The 19,466-nt window shown below is 40.1% G+C and overlaps 1 protein-coding gene across 8 annotated transcripts in view; it reads left to right on the top strand.

Annotated features, from left to right (window-relative positions):
- Positions 1-19,466, top strand: part of LOC122552683 (serine/threonine-protein kinase D3) — a 436,133-nt gene that overhangs the window by 288,462 nt on the left and 128,205 nt on the right. For all 8 annotated transcript variants that reach the window (XM_087991221.1, XM_087991223.1, XM_043695537.2 and 5 more), the window contains one exon: positions 15,203-15,345. In XM_087991221.1, coding sequence (XP_087847347.1) covers positions 15,203-15,345 — 143 coding nt within the window. The remainder of the gene's footprint in view (positions 1-15,202; positions 15,346-19,466) is intronic.

Raw genomic sequence — 19,466 nt, 5'->3', positions numbered from 1 at the left:
GTTAATATTATTAACATTTTTCTTGGCTTTGTCTAGCAGCAAATGTCATATCAAGGGTTATGGGAAATAACAAGAAAGTGAGGTTGAGAATTATCTGATCTCATTCAATGGTGGAGTAGACTTGATGGGCTTAATGACCCTATTCCTATTCCTTTGTCTTATGGTCTTATATTGGAGGTTCCTCTGAAAATTCTTGAAGCTGCACTGCTACTGCATTTTCCCCTATAACCACCGGAAATAGGTGATTCAGGAGAATGCCCTTTAGGAGTTATTCTGCTTTGGACAAAGAGAAATAAGTTGATTGTTTCCACAACATGATTTATCTCTCTTCTTGAAGGTGGTTAGAATTGTTGCATTCTTACAGTGCAGAAATGTTGAAGACTTGTTTCTCACAAATCCATGGAATGAGTGCATCGAGTCCATATAAGCAAAAGGAGCTATTTATTGCATTCATTGACCTGGCCTAAGCAGTCTTTTAAATTCATTGAAATAAATTTAATTTGTCTCTTTAGGTATTCTATCAGAACTATAATTATAATCTACATTGTGTTTTAGGTTACATTTAGGTTACATTGTTGAATGGATTGTGGAATAATGATTCCAAATGAGTTAGTTTTACTGAAATATGGTGAAACTTTGATCCAGAATTCCCCTTCGTGTGTATCTAACCAACTACTTTGTACAATAAAGGCAGTCCACATTTTTGCCCGCATTTTGATACATTGCCCAGGTAGAAAGAAAAATGAGCATCCATCTTAACTATTTATTGTCTAGTTTACATTATTGAATATGTTGTGAAAAATTACAGGAAGGTGATTATTTTTAACATATGCTATAAGTTTTAAAAGCTTTGTGACTTAATTCACAATAAAGTGGATAAATTATTAGCATAAGTAGGTAGAAATGGTGATGATAAAGTTGTGATTGTAGAGACGTGGCTGCAGGGTGATCAATTAACGTCTCGGTGTGTTAATGATATCGGAAGGGCAGAGAAAAGGGGAAAGGAAGTTGGGTAACATGGTTAGGGGAGTAAACAATGCAGTAGTGAGGAAGGATATTGGCTTTGAAAATCATGTTGTAGAATCTGTATGTGTGGTGCTAAGAGACAGCAAGAGCAGAAAATATTGATATGGGTTGTCGATAGCCCCCCCCCCAAGCAGTGGTGGAGATGTAACGGAAAGCATTAAACAAATCAGAGATGCATACAATAAGAGTGAAATATCTGAATCTAAATAAAGGTAATTATGAGGCTTGAATTGGTAAGGATAAATTTAGGAACTTTACTAAAAGGTTAATGGTAGATAGGCTAATATTTAAAGAACTTGTGTATGAATTCCAGACAAGAATGAATAATTGTTGTAACAGAGGTAAAAAAGGAAAGGTGTTTCAACCATGACTTACAAAAGAAATTAGGGATAGTATTAGATCCGAAGAAGAGACATACTAAATTAACAGAAAAATCAGCAAGTATAACAATTGGAAACATTTTAGAATTCAGCAAAAGAGAACAAAAATTTTGAGCAAGGCAAAGAAGTAGAGAATGAGATTAACATTGAAAAACTGACCATAAAAGCTTCTATAAATATATGAAGAGAAAAAGATTAGTAAAGACAAATGTAGGTCACTTACAGTTAGAAGCCAGGGAAATTATAACAGGGGATAAAGAAAGGGTTCTGTCTTCACTGACCAGGGCACAAATAACTTCGCAGAAATGTTAAGGAACCAGTGGTCGAGTGAGAGGGCAGAATTGAAAAAAATTGATATCAGTAAGAAAGTAAGGAAATTAATGGGGTTAAAGGCTGACATCGCCAGGACTTGATTATTTACATCCAGCAAAGTTCAGGAAATGACCCTGGAAATATTAGATGTATTGGTGGTCATCGTCCAAAGTTCTGAAGGCTCTGGAGAAGGGAGAGAAAGACAAAAAGCAATTACAGATGAGTTAGCCTAACATCAGTAACGTCAGAAAAATACCAAAGTCAGTTATAAAACACATGAAAACACAACATTTGAAAAGCATTAATAGGATTGGACAAAGCCAAGTATGACTTTATTACAAGAAAATAATGCTTACCAAATCTATTATTTTAGGATGCAGCAAGTAGAATGAATAAAGGAGAACAAGTGGATGTGGTGTGTTTGGATTTTCATATGGGCTTTGATAAGTTCTGTGTAGCAGGTGAGTGAGCAAAATTAAAACAGAATGGGGGTAATGTAATGGCACGGATTGAAAATTGGCTCACAGACAGGAAAGGGAGAGTTGGAATAAATCCATCTTTCTCTGAGTAGCAGTTGGGTACCTCAAGAAACAGTACTGCATCACAGCCATTCATAATAAATATAAATAACCTGGATGGGGGAACCAAGTACAATATTTCTAAGTTTGGTTGTGATACAAAACCGAACTGAGAGTTGTTAGGAGGATGCAAGGAGGCTTCAAGGTGATTGTGATAAGTAGGGTGAGTGGACAAACACCTGGCAGATGCAGTAGTGTTGCTAAACTGAAATTATAAACTTCAGTGTGAAAAATAGAGGGGCAGAATATTATTTAAATATGATATATTAGGAAATGCAGATGTATAACAGGATCTAGGTGTCCTTGTACAACAGTCAATGGCTTCAGTTATATAGCGGCTTGGTGAGACCACACCTGGAATGTTGCAAGCAGTTTTAGTCTCCCTACCTAAGAAAGGATATTCTTACTTTGCAAATTATCAGCCTAGTGAACTTTCTGTGCACTCCATCTATGAGAGGACTCCTATGACGAGAGACTGGTTTGACTGGGCCTGTATTCATTAGAGTGCAGAAAGATGAGAAGGGATCTATAGAATTTTATTTGTTTCAAACAGACCTAAACAGTCTGGGTGCAGGGAGGATGTTTTCCCTGGTTGGGGTGTCTGGAACAAGGGATCTCAGACTAGGGGGTAGGTCATTTAGGACTGAGATGAGGAAAAAGAAGTTCTTCACGCAAAAGGATAGTGAACCTGTAGAACTCTACATAGAAGGCTGTGGAGGCCAAGTCACTGACTATATTCAAAAGACATATTCCAAAATTTCAAAGGCATCAAGGAGTACAAGGAGAAAATAAGAATGTGGCATTGAGATAGAGGATCAACTGTGATCGCATTGAATGGCAGACCGATCTCATAGGGCTGAATGGCTTACTCCTGCTGCTAGTTTCAGTGTTTTGTTTTTATGTTAAGTAGCTGCTCAAGAGCCAGGCTATCGCTCTTGTTGCTTTTCTGCCTTTCTCCCCCAAGAAACAGACAGGCCTCCAAAATGTTTTCTATATGAACTGTTCTGTACTACCATTGATGAATTTATTAGTTAGGTAAAGAAGTGGAAATAAAGAAGTGTTTTATGTAATTCAAGATAATCATTATCTGGCCAAATAAAACGTGGGGCGGGTTTTACAACCCCCTGCTTGGGGGTTTGAAGGCAGGAAAGGGTATCTCAAAATGCACTGCGTGGCATTCCTTGGGAATGCTGTGGGGAGGGGAATTGCCTCCAGTAAGCATGGCGGAACCACAAACGAGGTGCTTTCAATTTCTCAACACCTGCCTGTATAGCGTGGGCATAGGCGTGACTAGTGTAGGTAAAATAGCAGTGGGATGCGACTCTTAAGTGGCTATCAATATGACCCACAGGCTCAAGGGTGGGTGTGTCCTCCCACTCGAAGGCAGGTGTTGGGAAATTGGAGGCACCTCCTTTTATGGTGCCTCTGTGCCCATTGGAGACAATTCCCCTCTCCATAGCCTTCCCAAGTTTTCCCTTTACTCACTCCTTCTCGCCACTCATAGCTCCATAATCAGGGCTTCACAGCTTATACCTGACACATTCCCCCACACTTAGCTTGATGTTTGGCTCTGGTGGTGATCTCCATTGGAAACTGCCTAAGCAGTCGTCACAACTCTTACCTGGAATTGCTGGGTCTACAAAACTGAATGTCATCTAATTAGCCATTGGTCTCCTGAGGTTAAACTTCTTGTAGCTGTAGAAAATAGGGTCTCAAAGCAATGTAGGAAGACCAAATTCATGTTGGCTGTGTTCAGCAAGAGAATGCACTTCTTGAGTCACTAAATCTGCCTGTTATTTATCCATCTGCTCTGTTCTGACTCCACAGATTTACTAATATTATCTGTACAAGATATGTACCTTCTTCAAGTGATGTGAGTTATGCAAATAGATGAATACTCTGATTCTTTGGAACTGGTTTTCTCATTTTCAACTTGGTGGCCTTCCTGTACAAAGGAAAGTGGGACTACATTGAGAGTACAGTGAACAATGTTTCCTGTTGCAGTTTAATGTTACTTTTCACTTGTTTAGTTTCAAACTCATTGGACACTGTAGATTTTGCAATTAGGACTACATTAAACTGTCCAGGAATGTCAATGTCATTTTGGTCTGTAAGTCTTCAAGCTTGTGATGCTTTTTTTTCATTAATTTTTGCCCATCCCTTGTTGTCTTGGAGAAATTTGTGGTGAGTCGCACTTGTGAACCATTGCATTTCAATTCCCCATTGCTGGGAGAGAGGCAGTCCCAGCAGTTTGAAACAGCTACAGTAAAGAAACAGTGATGTATTTCCATGTAAAGATTGTGAATGGCTTGGAGAGGAACTTGGAGATGATGGTGTTCCCATGTATCTGCTGCTTTTGATATCTGTTGTAGTGGTTGTAGGTTTGGAAGGTCTCTTCTAAGCAGTTTCAGAGAACACCTCTGGGACACCCGGACCAACCAACCCAACCACCCTGTAGCTCAACATTTCAATTCCCCCTCCCACTCCACCAAGGATATGCAGGTCTTTGGACTCCTCCATCGTCAGACCACAGCAAAACGACGGTTGGAGGAAGAACGCCTCATCTTCCGGCTAGGAACCCTCCAACCACAAGGGATGAACTCGGAATTCACCAGTTTCCTCATTTCCCCTCCCCCCAGCCTGTCTCAGTCAAATCCATCAAATTCAGCACTGCCTTCCTAACCTGCAATCTTCTTCCCGACCTCTCCGCCCCCACCCCAGTCTGACCTATCACCCTCACCTTGACCTCTTTCCACCTATCACATTTCCGACGCCCCTCCCCCAAGTCCCTCCTCCCTATCTTTTATCTTAGCCTGCTGGACCAACTTTCCTCATTCCTGAAGAAGGGCTAATGCCCGAAACGTCGATTCTCCTGTTCCCTAGATGCTGCCTGACCTGCTGCGCTTTTCCAGCAACACATTTCCATCTCTGATCTCCAGCATCTGCAGACCTCACTTTCTCCTCTTCTAAGGAGCCTTGGTGAATTTCTGTGGTGCATTTTGTAGACTGTATGCTGCTCCTGCTGTGCACAGGTAATGGAATGAATATTTGTAGATATGGTGCCAATCAAATGGAGTTGATCAAACAGTTCTAGTGCCACACAACACTTCACGATATCCACAGTGTGAAGAAGGAACTTCTGTGGTCACTGTGTGGCGGCCACTCTTATTGATACTATAATTGACAGGCTGGTTGGTAAGAATGACTCAAGTATGTCTTTCCCCCTCCCCTTTTTGGTTCCTTCATCATCTGCTATGTTCCAGCTCAGCAGTTATGTCAATAAGGACTCGACAAACCTGGTTAGTCATGGTGCAGCCAAACCACTCTTGATTGTACACGTTGAAGTTCCCCACCCAGAGCATGTTCTGCACTCTTGGCATCCTCAGAGCTTCCTTCAAGTGGTAGTCAACATGGACAACTGCAGAGTGATTCACCATACTCATCAATTCATCTGCCATAAGTGAAACAGGTTTTCCACAATTATCTTTTTTGTCCCATTAATTCCTCCAAGTTCCACATCTAAATTCTTCCAGTGTGTGCTGCCATGACATGATTTCTTGGATCAAATGCCACTGCCAGTATGAGAGAGTGAGTGCTGCTCGTGTAACACATGCCACAAATACATGCTTCTTGATGAGACCGATGTCTGCAAGTTTATTCACAACATTCGCTAATTACATTGCTGTAATAGCACGGATTTGTACATAGTTTGGATTCTCTACTTTCTGATACTGTATATTTCATACACAGATGACTAATTGAACACACACAACGACGCCATTGCACTGAAGGTGACTCAAGGTGAGACAGGTAGCTTAATATTGGAATATCACATGGTGTGGTGTCATGTAGGTACACTGTCAATCTAATCTAATCTAATACTGTGTTATTTATATGGATAATATTGCCTGCAAGTTGATTGGTTGGTTGTTTAGTTCATCACCATACTGTACATGTGTGTTGATGGATAACTCATTTATATGTCGATGTGCATTGAATGAAGTTGTGCAGTTGAAGTATGGTGTGCTGGAGGAGAGGAATTAATTCTTAAAGTCCTCTTGTTGCACTTGTTAAAATTTGCCTAGTTTGAGAACACGATTTGCAATGCTACAAAAGTCACCAAGAGCAATTTCATAAAACCTGTGTTCCATTTTTTGTTTGTGCGGTTTCCTTTATACTTTCAGAACTTGGTGTGTCCTTATGCACCACTTAGTACTTGCTGCCCTCTAGTGGGTAACCACTCCAGAAAATGAAGAATGTACAGGCACCAGCAATGTTCTTGGTTTAAAACTATTCTTGCATTCTTCCTTGGCTGCTAGCATAATTACGTTTTTGTACTGGTATTTACACAGTCAGCAGTGTCTCCATTTGCTTTGGCTCACACTCCGGTACAACTGAGGTCTGTATCCATATAAAATTAGCTCAAACGTCTTTTAAAGTGCAAACAAATGTCAAATTGTACATTTTGGCGTAAGTCCAGTGTAGGCTGAGCAGGTGCCAATTGGGAACCTCCTATTTCTCTAAAATTAAGGAGTTTCGCTTCTTTATACTTTTTAAAAATTATGCAATGTATACTGAGTTTTTCTTATTGAGTCAAATTATACAACTTAACATGCATCTTTTTGCATTACTGATTCATTTCAAAATGGCAAACATCTTGCAACCCAATTAATTTTGGAATTTTGAACAATCAGAGCTATGTTTTAAAAAATTTACATCTCCATGCAGTTTATATCACCTTATAATAAAGACTGTCTATCAAGTGTGTAACACTGTGTAGTTGCATTCTCCTGCCAGTGGAGGTATTGCAAGACCACTCCTAGTTTAAGTATATATTACATAATAGAAAGTTTCCAAAAGCTCTTTTTACTGTTAATGTGTATAGGGGCATAAAAATCAAATAAAATAGTACACAGAATTGAGGTTCATTGATCGAATGAATAACTTATTTCAAAAGATGAATTGAATGATATGTACACATCCTAATCTAATTATCTCCTCCAGTTTAACTCCACAGTCCAAAGACCACATCTGATCTTGACTTCACACATACAATGCTATCAATAGATTATTAATAGTTTGCAGTCCTGCAATAATTTAAAGACCAATTATGTTTGCCTTAATTATTTTGTTTATTGATAGAGTATTGTGATTGTAAAAATAGTTTACCAGTTGTATTGGTAGAAATGGGATTGTAACAGTTCTCACAACTCCAATCACTGCTGCATTTCTAGATTACTGCCATAAGTGACTGACCATCCTCCTCCCTTAATGGGGAAAGTTGAAGAACATCATTAGGCGGCACGGTAGCACAGTGGTTAGCACTGCTGCTTCACAGCACCAGAGACCCGGGTTCAATTCCTGCCTCAGGCGACTCTCTGTGTGGAGTTTGCACATTCTCCCCGTGTCTGCGTGGGTTTCCTCCGGGTGCTCCGGTTTCCTCCCACAATCCAAAAAATGTCCAGGTTAGGTGAATTGGCCATGCTAAATTGCCCGTAGTGTTAGGTGAAGGGGTAAATGTAGGAGAATGGGTCTGGGTTGGTTACGCTTCGGCGGGTCGATGTGGACTTGTTGGGCCGAAGGGCCTGTTTTCACACTGTAAGTAATCTAATCTAATCTAGGTGCCAGGAGACCCCTTGACTCCTCAGCAATATCAGCAAGGGCCTGAAAGTTCTTAATGTGACACAGATTTTGTTCAGTTGCATTGGTACAAAGATTTTTAACAATGATGGGCAGCACCCAATCCCAGGATTCTCAGCTCATTTATATTTCGGGACATTTTCACTGCCATGAGGTAGGGGTGCAGGCAGCTGGACCACACATAGCACTTCACCCTTTCTGGCATTTAAAAATCCCATCCCCATAATATTTTTGTAGAGCCTGACCTTTTTCGTAAGTAAATATTTAAGGTCTCTTAGAGGAATCATGAATCACAGGGGTACCAGTATCAAGTCATAAATGACAAATAAAAGGCATTCAGCTGTTCCACTGAAATACACTGTTATATGGCCAATAACAGAAGTTTATCACTTCAAACTTAATCTGATGTCATGACTTAGATCGGAGCATGTAAACTGATTTCTTTCTTTGTCCCACTCCTCCATTGGCCACATTAAAGTTTGAATTGAAAAGGAAGGTGTTACTGGCAATTATGTATGAGATTTTACATGGCTTTTTATTGGAAACAAGACAGCAAGTTCCTACTATAAGCTCTATATTTATTAACCAATAGCAAAAAAAACTTGCTCAAGGAAATATGCAAAGATGATTAAAAGTTTTAAAATATGCAAATAGTTCCAACCACCCTCCTTATAAAATAATGCACGTGTATGTGATGTTTTTATAATCATCATTACATTAGAATCATTAGGATCAGGAGTATCCCTCAACTAATTTCATTTGACTTCAACCTGATGGATCTACCTCACCCAAAGAAGGAAAGCCGGTATGGGTTACCTACTTCCTCGTAGTCTAAGGTACTAATGATTTTTACCTGAATTATAGCTTTCCCTCATATATGGCCCAGGTGAAACTCGTCAGAAAATATTCCTCCATCATAGGCATTAGGAGTTGGGAAAAACAAGTAACCATTACATTTGAGGAAAATAAACTTATTCACAGTGTCCCAGTACTGTAACTGAAGATGCATCTTCCTGAATCATTTTTGGCTGGGTGAATTTACTGTTTCTGGTCAAAGTAATATAAATTCAAAATTTCCCTTGAAGAAGTCTTTGTTTGTAGTGATAAGGCCTTCCAGTGGATTTTCATATCTCTCAACTTTCATGTTAGGAATTTCAGAGAAGGGAGAGAGGGAAAAGGCTGTTTGCTTTGTGGCAAGTTTTCTCAGTGTGCTAAATCAATTTGATTTTTTTGCACCCATAAATGGAGTCAGGAGATCACTTTCTACAAGTGTTCCAAATTCACTGTCTTCATCCAAACAGCTTTTTCCCTACACATGCAAATATTAGCGACCGTCTTTTACTTTGCCCAATGTTCTTTTCAAAAAGTGTTTACAATACATATATATGTCCCATCATTGATATTATCATTTAACATCATAGATTCATGCAGCACAGAAAAGGCCCTTCAGCTCACTGAGGCTGCACTGGTGTAACTATTGATAAAACTGCACTAATCTCAATTTCCTGCAGTTATAGAGTCATAGAGATGTACAGCATGGAAACAGACTCTTTGGTCCAACTCATCAACGCCAACCAGATATCCTAAATTAATCTAGTCCCATTTGCCTGCACTTGACCCATATCCGTCCGAACCCTGCCTATTCATATACTCGTCCAGATGCCTTTTAAATGTTGTAATTGTACTCGCCTCCACATGTCCTCTGGCAGCTCATTCTATACACACACCACTCTCTCTGTGTGAAAGACTTGCCCCTTAGGTCTCTTTTATATCTTTCCCCTCTCATCTTAAACTTACACCCTCTAGTTCTGAACTCCCTCACCCCAGGGAAAGATCTTGTCTATTTACCCTATCCATGCCCCTCATGATTTTATAAACCTCTATAAGGTCACCACTCACCTTCGATGCTCCAGGGAAAACAGCCCCAGCTATTCAGCCCCTCCTGACAGCTCAAACCCTCTAACCCTGGCAACATCCTTGTAAATTATTTCTGAACCCTGTCAAGTTTCACAACATCTTTCCTATAGGAGGGATGTTTTCTCAGAGGATTTGTTTTAGTTATTAATTCAATTGATTGCTTCAGAAGCATTTCTTAGATTTGCTAAATTTGGTAATGGCTTGTTGATTTTCAGTACACAATAAGTACTGGAAGAGTGTGCATGAAGGATGCGTGGGCAGCCATGGAAGTATGACAGATGAGGACTTGAGGGCCTCACATTCGTTATCAGAACTGGGCTGATGGCCCAATAATTGAAGGTAAGCATTCCAACCTGTTACTCATCCTTTTCCCTCTTCAGTCTATCCCCAGGGAAGATGAGAGTTTGACTCCATCCTGCCCCAAAATATGGCAGCCTGGGGCCTCCATAACAGACTTTGCCAGACTCCCAATACTTATCTCCATTACAAAAATCTAGTTCCAGATCTTTGTTGTTTTGGGACTGAGATAACTCCATTCCCACAAAGCATTTCCAAATATGCTTGAAAGGCACTGAAAGTAAAATTACACTTATACTTGTCAACTAACTGAACTGCTTAAGGGAGTGAATGAGTAGCTGGGTCATGCAGAACATAAAATTCCTGGATCCTAATTATTAGGTTGATCCCAACCATGGCAGAAGAGGAGTGCATCAATGATATGTAGTGTGCTGTTTCTGGAGAGAGAAATGGGAGCAGTTTTCTTTCACAGTTGCTGTTTGCTGGAAGGCTGTATCTGAAGACGTTGTAGGATAACTGTACTTCAGTGATCCAGTTCCATGATCGTGACACTTCAGGCCTTTACATGCAGACTGGTCATATTCGTGAGGTGGAAGGGATGCAGCCATGCTGGTCTTTCTGATTTGGACAGACATCGTGCTAATTTTCAAGTTTGTTTTTACCTTAACTTAGCTGTTACTTTTTGCTAAAATTGTGCGAAATTAGATAAACTGGGAATTAATGAGTTCAAGTTTAAAGTTAGTTGAAGACTTAGTTCATCATAGAACATCAGTTTCACTTTCAAGATCTTATGTTGAATCAGAGTCACGTAGCACATAAGAGGCCCTTTGGCCCACCAAGTCTGTACTGACTTATCTACACTAATCCCACCTTCAACACTTAGCTCACAGTCTTGAATATTGTTGCATTTATGACGAGTAATCATTTATGTACTTTCTCAAAGTTGTAAGGTTTCAAGCCGGCTTTTACTACTCTCCCAGGTAATGCATTTTAGAATGTGAATTACATTGTTGTAAAACTCTCCATTTGTTGAAAGTTAAAATTTCTATCATTCCAGTTATGAGACTACTGGACAAGCTTGATCTTTATTACAATCTGTCTTGTTAGACCATAATCTTTTAATGAATAGAATATGCAGAAGAACCATGAATAATAAAAAGCGTCAAGATTCTAGGGTTGAATTGAAATACTAAACTAAATCTCTATTTTGCAGAAATATAAACAAAAATGACTAAATAGGTATACTGAACAAGTAAATAATTTTTCTAAACCACTTACACTATATATGCAATTCTGGCATTACTAATTAATATGGTGTGAAAATGACTTAACAGGCACATTACGGGTTAAACATCCCACAGACTGTTCTTCAAATGGTTAATGCCATCAAAACAACTCCCACCCTAGTAGTTGAGACACTGTGGAACAATATTAAAACTCTGTCTTCCATGCAAGAAATTCGCAGTCCTTCACTTTTGAAGGGCGAACCTTCGAACACTTCAAAGCCTCTCTGACTTGGCCTGCCTCAATGGCTGCTCATGCTTCAGTAGTATAATCTCTTCTTCCTGAACTGAGTTACCCAAAGCTTCCAAGACTGCCCCCAATCATCCAGATACCAGCAGAGTTTCAGCTTTTATTAAACTGCTTGCTCCACAAAGCTGTTGTAGAATTCTTTAAATTCCAACCTTTCTCACTTCCATCAAGCAAATACTGCTTCTTGGCTTCCTGCACTCCATACACAGTTGCACTGAGCTGTCAATGACTTCCAGATCTTCCAGAATTGTTTCCCCACAAAATGGAAACATCATTCTCCGGAACTTCTCCTTCGCCCTCACTGCCTGGAACCTGCAAACAGCAACACTTGTGCTGTTTAGCCACTTCCCCCTGTTTCTGTATTTAGCCAGCTTCAAACTACAACTAACTTCCTCTTTAGCAATTATCTGGATAAGTTGAAAGCAGAGGACCACTTAAGGTCCACTGTTTCCATGATGGCATTGATTGCTCTGAGCTACCTTTAAACTGGCCTTTAGATTATCAACCAAGTTTCGAGCAACAGAGACCTAATGGGCCACTAAACCATTAGGTTTAGTGGCCCTAACCATAGTAGGGATCTCCTCTCTGCTGGGTTGGCGGAATCTGTGGTTGGTGCTTTGCCTGCGCCCATGCCCCAAGTCAACAGCAGCATTTTGACCCTAATTCCCAAAGATTTTTGGACTCTCATTCATTCGGCAATCACCAACACACTTGAGTAAATCCAAACCAAATCTAGAGAGGGAGAGCCAAATATATTTAGAGTTAGAGTTGAATGGCAGAACAGTTCAAGGAAACGATTGGCCTAGGTTGCTATTATTTATGTCCTTACAATCCAAACTAATAGCTGTAATCAAAGTTGTGACTGAGGCTAGTTGGTTTCAGAAGCTCATCCCATGCTGACTACATTATGGGTTTGGATTATTTTCTTCTTGATGAAATGTTTTTTGTGCTTGAATGTTTAGCAACAGCAATATTATTCCCTGTATGAGATCAAGTTTTCAGGAACCTGAGGTGGTGTCAAATGGTGGAGAACTGGGTCTTTTTTTTTAATCTTTGCTGTATGCTGCTCTTGGAAGCAATATCTTGCAGCTTTGCTGTAAATTCTAATGTGTGATGAGTGAACCACATGATGCCCTTGTAACTGCGGAAACCAAGATTTGTTATAGTCATAAAGGGCCTCAACATTTTATAAGCTTGGGTGCACAAGTCTGATGTTCTTTGCTAATATTAGGAGAGATAGGCAGGGTATCATAGAATCATACAGCGTGGAAATGAGCCCTTGGTCCAACTTGCCCGTGTCGACCAGGTTTCCCAAAGTAAACTAGTTCCATTTGCCAAACCTTTCCTATACATGTATCTGTCCAAATGTCTTTTAAATATTGTAACTGTACCTGCAACTACTACTTCCTCAGGCAGTTCAATCCATATACAAGCCACCCTCTGTGTGAAAAAACTTCTCCTCAGGTCCCTTTTAATCTTTCCCCCTCACCTTAAAATTATGCCCTCTAGTTTTGAACACCCCTACCTGAGGGAAAAGACCTTTGCTATTCACCTTACCTATGCCTTTCGTGATTTTATAAGCTTCTGTAAAGTCACCCCTCAACTTGCGCTCCAGGGAAGAACAATCCCACGCTATACAGACAAGGCGGTTAAGAGGGTGTTCGGCACACATGCCTTCATTGCTCAGACCTTTAAGGATGGGAGTTGGGATATTGTATTGAGGTTGTACAGTACATTGGTTGAGCCTCTTCTGGAGTACTCTGTCCAGATCTGTTCGCCCTGTTGTAGAAAAGAGATTATTAAACTGGAGAGGGTTCAGAAGTGATTTACTAGGAGTGTTTGAATTCTAAGGAGAGGCAGGATAGGCTGGGACTTTTTTCTTTTGGAGCATAGGAGGTTGAGAGGTGTTCTTGTGGAGGATTAGAAAATCATGAAGGGTAGGTGAATCTAGGTGGTGTTTTCCAAGGATGGGGGATTTCAAGATTTAGGGGCATATATTTGAAATGAGAGGAGAAAGATTTAGATTAGACATGAGAGGCAATTTTTTTACAGTGTCTCGAATCAACTTTCAGAGGAGTGGTTGATGTGGGTACAGTTGCGTTTAAAAGTCATTTGGATAAGAACATGAATAAGAAATGTTTGGAGGCATATGGGCCAAGCACAGGCAGGTGGGACGAGTTTAATTTGAAGTTATGGCATTCTTGGACTGGTTGGACCAAAGGATCAATTTCTGCGCTACTCTATCCAGCTTTTTCTTACAACTCAAGCACTCCAATCCTGGTAACATCTTCGTAAATCTCTTCTGCACACCTTCCAATTTAATCATATCCTTCCTGTGTTAGGGTGACCAGAATTGTACAAATTACTCCAAAAGTGCCCTCACCAAGATCTTGTACAGCCACAACATGACATCCCAACTCTTATGCTCAATGCTCTGACCAATTAAGGCAGGCGTGCCAAATGTCATTTTCACTGCCTTGTCTGACTGTTATGCCACTTTAGAGGAACCATATACCTGCACCCCTAGGTCTCTGTGTTTGACAACACTCCCAGAGCCCTACCATTTACTGTGTAATTTCTTCCTTTTATTTGTCTTAACAAAATACAACACATTACATTTGTCTAAATTAAACTCCACTCCTCGGCTCATTGGTCCAGCTGATCAAGAACCTGTTGTACTCTTAGATAACCTCCTTCACTATCAATTCTGGTGTCATCTGCAAACTTACTAACTATGCTTCCTATATTCTCATTCAAATTGTTTATATGAATAACAAACAATAGTGAACCCAACCCTGATCCCTATAGAACACCGCTGGTCACAGGCCTCCAGTCCGAAAAGCAACCATCCTCCTTCACCCTCTTGTCTCCTACCATCAAGCCAATTTTGTATCCACTTAGCTAGCTCTCCCTGGGTCCAAACCAACAGATACCATCCAGAGGTAAAGGCATCAGTTCCATACTGTTAGATATGTCAGTAAAAATGTTTCATAAAATGGTTTAGAAATTGCCAGGCAGTCTGCTGGGTCACATGGGTTCTTTGAAAATGCAACTGAAGTTTTATGCAACTGATGTAAATTCAAAGCTATGTGAAATTGCTTCCTGGATGGTTCCAAATCCTATTGATTCCAAGCATACTGACGCCAGATTGGATATTTGACATCTGTTGCGACATTCAACTCTTGAGTACTTCAGAATACTCACTCTGGACTGATGCAAAAGTGGCTGCACCACGTATGATATGATAGAGCTGCCCAAACTTGCACTTTGTCAGAGCTTCATTGTGATGGGGTTGAGGAAGAGTTTCATCTTAGATGCTGCAGCATAATCCCTGATTTCCAAGTTTGGCTTTGGCTTTCATAAGTAAGCTAAGTAATTTATTGTTCTGAAGAAGAGTCACACTGGACTCCATGTTAATTCTGTTTCCCTCTCCATAGCTGCTGCCAGACCTGCTGTTTTTCTCCAACATTTTCTGAATTTACTTTTTTTCCCTAAATATCCATGTCTAATTCTGTTCAGGATGTGGTCTCAACTATCACAAACGATGTGCCTTCAAAATCCCAAATAACTGCAGTGGAGTGAGGAAGAGGCGCCTGTCCAATGTCTCTTTGCCTGGGCTCTCTGTTCCAAGGCCCGCACCATCGGATTCAGTCTCAGAGGAGGTGAGCATTCAATGACATGCCAATAGCATGGGGTTTACTTTGTCAAATTTGTCTAAACATGTGAGAGTTAGTTTATCCAGCCATGTTAAATGCATATTAGAATTGTTTATTTTTTACATCAGATGTGTGCACTTCGAAAAAGAGATATTTTTGCACTGCTCTGAGAACTGTAGTGTAACGTTAAAATTTTATATTCTTTGAAAGAAGCTTTTTCTTTCCAAGCCCAAAGTTTGTCTTGAATTGACTCACTTGTTAAGAGTTTCAAACTACTTTTTTTTGGGGGGAAGAGAGTGGATTTCATGAGAAAATATTTTTTTTAAAAAGTGTGTAGAAGGAAAACTTCCACCAGTGAAGAAAGCCTGGGAGAGGAACTGAGGAAGGGAAGGGTCAGCTGAAGCTTCATCCTTTTGAAATTATAGTTCAAAGATAAGGACAACCATTTCAACTGGAATCCTTTAATTTATCTAAGGTGACAGGAACCAGATTTTGTGCAAGAAGTCAGGGACGGTTTATTGTTTCCATAACCTTTGGAGCATTTTGTACTTGCTTCTGGGATAACCTTTATGTGAGAATGAAGGTTATGATCCCATGCCCTTCCACCAAGAATGTGTAATGTAAGAGTTAATATAACAGATGCTGAAAAGATGCAGTAGGCAAGAGCGTGAATGTTCTGAAGAAAGCAACCCAAGCTTATCCAGTCTTTCTTCACAGCTGAATCACATCTTTACAGCTCCATACCAGGCAATGGTCTAATGAAATTTCTCTGCACCCCCTCCAGATCAATCACATACTTCTTATGGTGTGGTGACCAGAACAGCACACAGTACTCCATCTATGACCGAACCAAAGTTTTGTACAGCTCAAATGTGACCTCCAGGCCCTAATAAGTTATGCTACAACTGTCAAAAGTCAAGCATCTTCTTAACTACCATCTCCACCTCTCCTGCCACTTTCAGGGAGCTGTGGACAAGTATCTCAAGTTCCCTCTCTTCCTCTGATTTTCCTGGTCTCTTGCCATTCATGTGTTCTCAGTTCTTCCAAAGTGCATCCCCTCACACTTATTGGGGTTAAATTCCATCTGCCACTGATCAACCCATTTGACCGATCTGTTTATATCCTCCTAGAGTCTAACACTTCCACACTCAGCTATCCGGTCAGTCTTTGTGTCATTCATAGACTTAATAATCTCTGCCCCTTCTCCCTGTACACATTGTCATCTACATAATTTATGAATATCACAGTATGGGACTCAGGACTGATCCCGATGGTATGTCACTGCATTATGGACTCAGTCACACAAACAACCTTTTACCATCATTCTCTGTCTCCTGTCACTAAGCTAATCTTGGATCCAACTTGCCAAGTTATCCTGGATTTCATGAGTTTTTATCTTTATCAGTTTCCCTTGTGAGACTTTGTTGAAATACATATAAATTATATCAATAGCACTACCCTCATCCAAACATTTGGTCACCTCCTTGAAATGTTCCACAGAGTTGTTAGGCATAATCTTCCTCTGACAAAGCTTTGCTGACTATCCTTCATGAAACCTTGCCCCTATAAATGGAAATTAATTTTCTCCTTCACTATTTGCTCCAATAGTTTCCCTACTACTGATGTTCGACTCACGGGCCTATAGTTCCCTGGTCTATCTCTTCCATCCTTGCACAGATCTTGCTTAGTATTCTTCTGCAAACTGCTCAACCTGCTTCTCTGTCACTACACATCTTAAAACTTAATACATCATTAAATTGTTCCACTGTTGATGAAAAGTTATCAGTCTGAGATATTTAACTCTGTTTCTCTCTTCATAACGCTGCCTGACCTGCCGCGTCTTTCTGTTTTTGTTTTTTATTCCCATCCCCAAACTTGCATCTATTGAAGCATTTAGATTTTTTCTTCATGACAGTCTCATTTTCAATAGAAAAATAGTGACTTGTTGCGTGTCCAAGAATGCTGACTATATAATTTAACCTGATAATCCAGTACAATCCAAAGAAATGCACCATTGCAGGGTACTATCTTTCAGGTGAGACATTAAATGATAATTTCCCTGTCCTTCTGTGAGAATGTGAATGAGCTTATGGCATTTCTCAAAGAAAAATGGGATAATTAGCCTTGTGTAAGACCATAACACACACGAACAAAAATTAGACCATTCAGCCCATTGATTCTGCTCTGCCATTCAATCATCGCTGATAAGTCTTTCATCCCCATTCTCCAACCTTCTCCCATAACCCTTGATCCTCAAGCGTCTTGGACATTGTCCTTATTCTTCAGCAAAACAACCATACACAGATTCATCCTGTTAATTACCTCCCTGCTGCTTGTAGGACCTTGCTTTACACTGTGAGGCGCACTGGTGCCTCACAGCGCCAGAGACCCGGGTTCAATTCCCGCCTCAGGCGACTGACTGTGTGGAGTTTGCATGTTCTCCCCGTGTCTGCGTGGGTTTCCTACGGGTGCTCCGGTTTCCTCCCACCATCCAAAGATGTGCAGGGTCAGGTGAATTGGCCATACTAAATTGCCTGTAGTGTTAGGTAAGGGGTAAATGTAGGGGTATGGGTGGGTTTCACTTCGGCGGGTTGGTGTGGACTTGTTGGGCCGAAGGGCCTGTTTCCACACTGTAATCTAATCTAAATCTAAAACTCTGTTGAAAGTCATATTTATGTACATTTACAGGAACAAGCATTTCATTGGCAATACGCTGATTTGAGACATCCCAAGATCATGTTAACTGTTGGAAAAAGTTGTTACTGATCCAAAGCTGATTACTTTTAGGACAGGAACTGCTGTTGTCAAAGTCACAGCTGATATTCTGTGTGATGGTGACAAAGTTAAATTTTCCTCATTCTTCTCAACTAGTCTACAGCATTGACACTATTGACCATATTGTCATCCTCCTATGCGTTTATGCAGGTGAGGAGGACTTCTCTCACCATGGTTCAGTACTTCATTATCTAAATATAATCAGGCAATCATTTGCAATGTCATTTCCTCCTGGTCCCATATTACGGTTTCTGTTATTCCCCAAGCATATATGCTTGCCCCCTTCCTATTTCTCATTTACTGCTGTGCTTTAGAGGCATCATCTGATGAACATTTGGTGTCACATAAAGCTGACATGACCCAGCTCCATTTTACAGCGACCTTTCTTGATTTCTCAGCTGATGCAAATTATCAGACTATTTATTATCACAGGAACACTGGATGAGGAGAAATTTAGAAAGAATATTTTTAAACCTGAAACTGTTGTTTGCAGTCACTATTCCAAATTCCATTCACTAAATGCAGGCTCAAACCCTCATCCTTGGCAACCGTTTGAGATTAAGTTAATCTGTTGCAATCTTTGTGTTACATGTAACCCAAACTTATAGTTATGCTATCTTCAAGACTACATTTTTCCATGTGCCTAACATTGCATCTTATTTTGGTTTCTATTGAAATCAGTAAAATAGGCTATGAAAGGGAAAACTGATCTGATTTTGTCACTTTCTTGCCTGGTGTGTAAGATTGCAATTCCCCACTGCAGAGTTTCTTTATGCATATGCCAACATTATTTAAACCGGGCAGTTTACTTGCCACAGATGGCATTCCCAGCTGCACAGCATCTAATGTATGCCACAGAATATTTTGATGCAGTCTATACTTATCCCTATAAAGCCTTCAATCACATTCCAAACCAGATATTTATCCTGCTCTTTTTTTAAGAGGAGTTAATTGACGTAGTATTAATTACGTTTGAGTGTTCCACATATTTACTCATCTATTGGTTTTTTTTTTCCCCCCTAATCTCTGTGCTTCACTTGAAACTTTTTAATTTTGGTACTTTTGCCCTTGATGTATGACTCCAATGTAAGTTGGGTAGTACATTTGTATCTGCATTATTCATGACACTTTGATTTATGTCTTTGAAATAGCATTTTTGTGCTTTTTGAAAATATCATCCAGCTTGGGTTTTTTTAAGTCTGTTTTCATTTTTGAAAACTCTGTGACCCAGGACCAATCTTGGAAGTCTACTCGGAAGCCTTTCCAACGTGCTTATCATTTTGGAGATGATGTCGTCAAAATTCCAATAGTAACCTTATTGCAAGTTCTAGAAGAATTCTGATGAGTGATTT

This window comes from Chiloscyllium plagiosum, unplaced genomic scaffold (genome assembly GCF_037043375.1).
Source record: "Chiloscyllium plagiosum isolate Xiang-an unplaced genomic scaffold, Cpla_swu_hap1 HiC_scaffold_10, whole genome shotgun sequence".
Taxonomy (NCBI): Eukaryota; Metazoa; Chordata; class Chondrichthyes; order Orectolobiformes; family Hemiscylliidae; genus Chiloscyllium; species Chiloscyllium plagiosum.
Note: the sequence above shows the minus strand (reverse complement) of the source record. Positions and strands in the feature narration are given on the sequence as shown.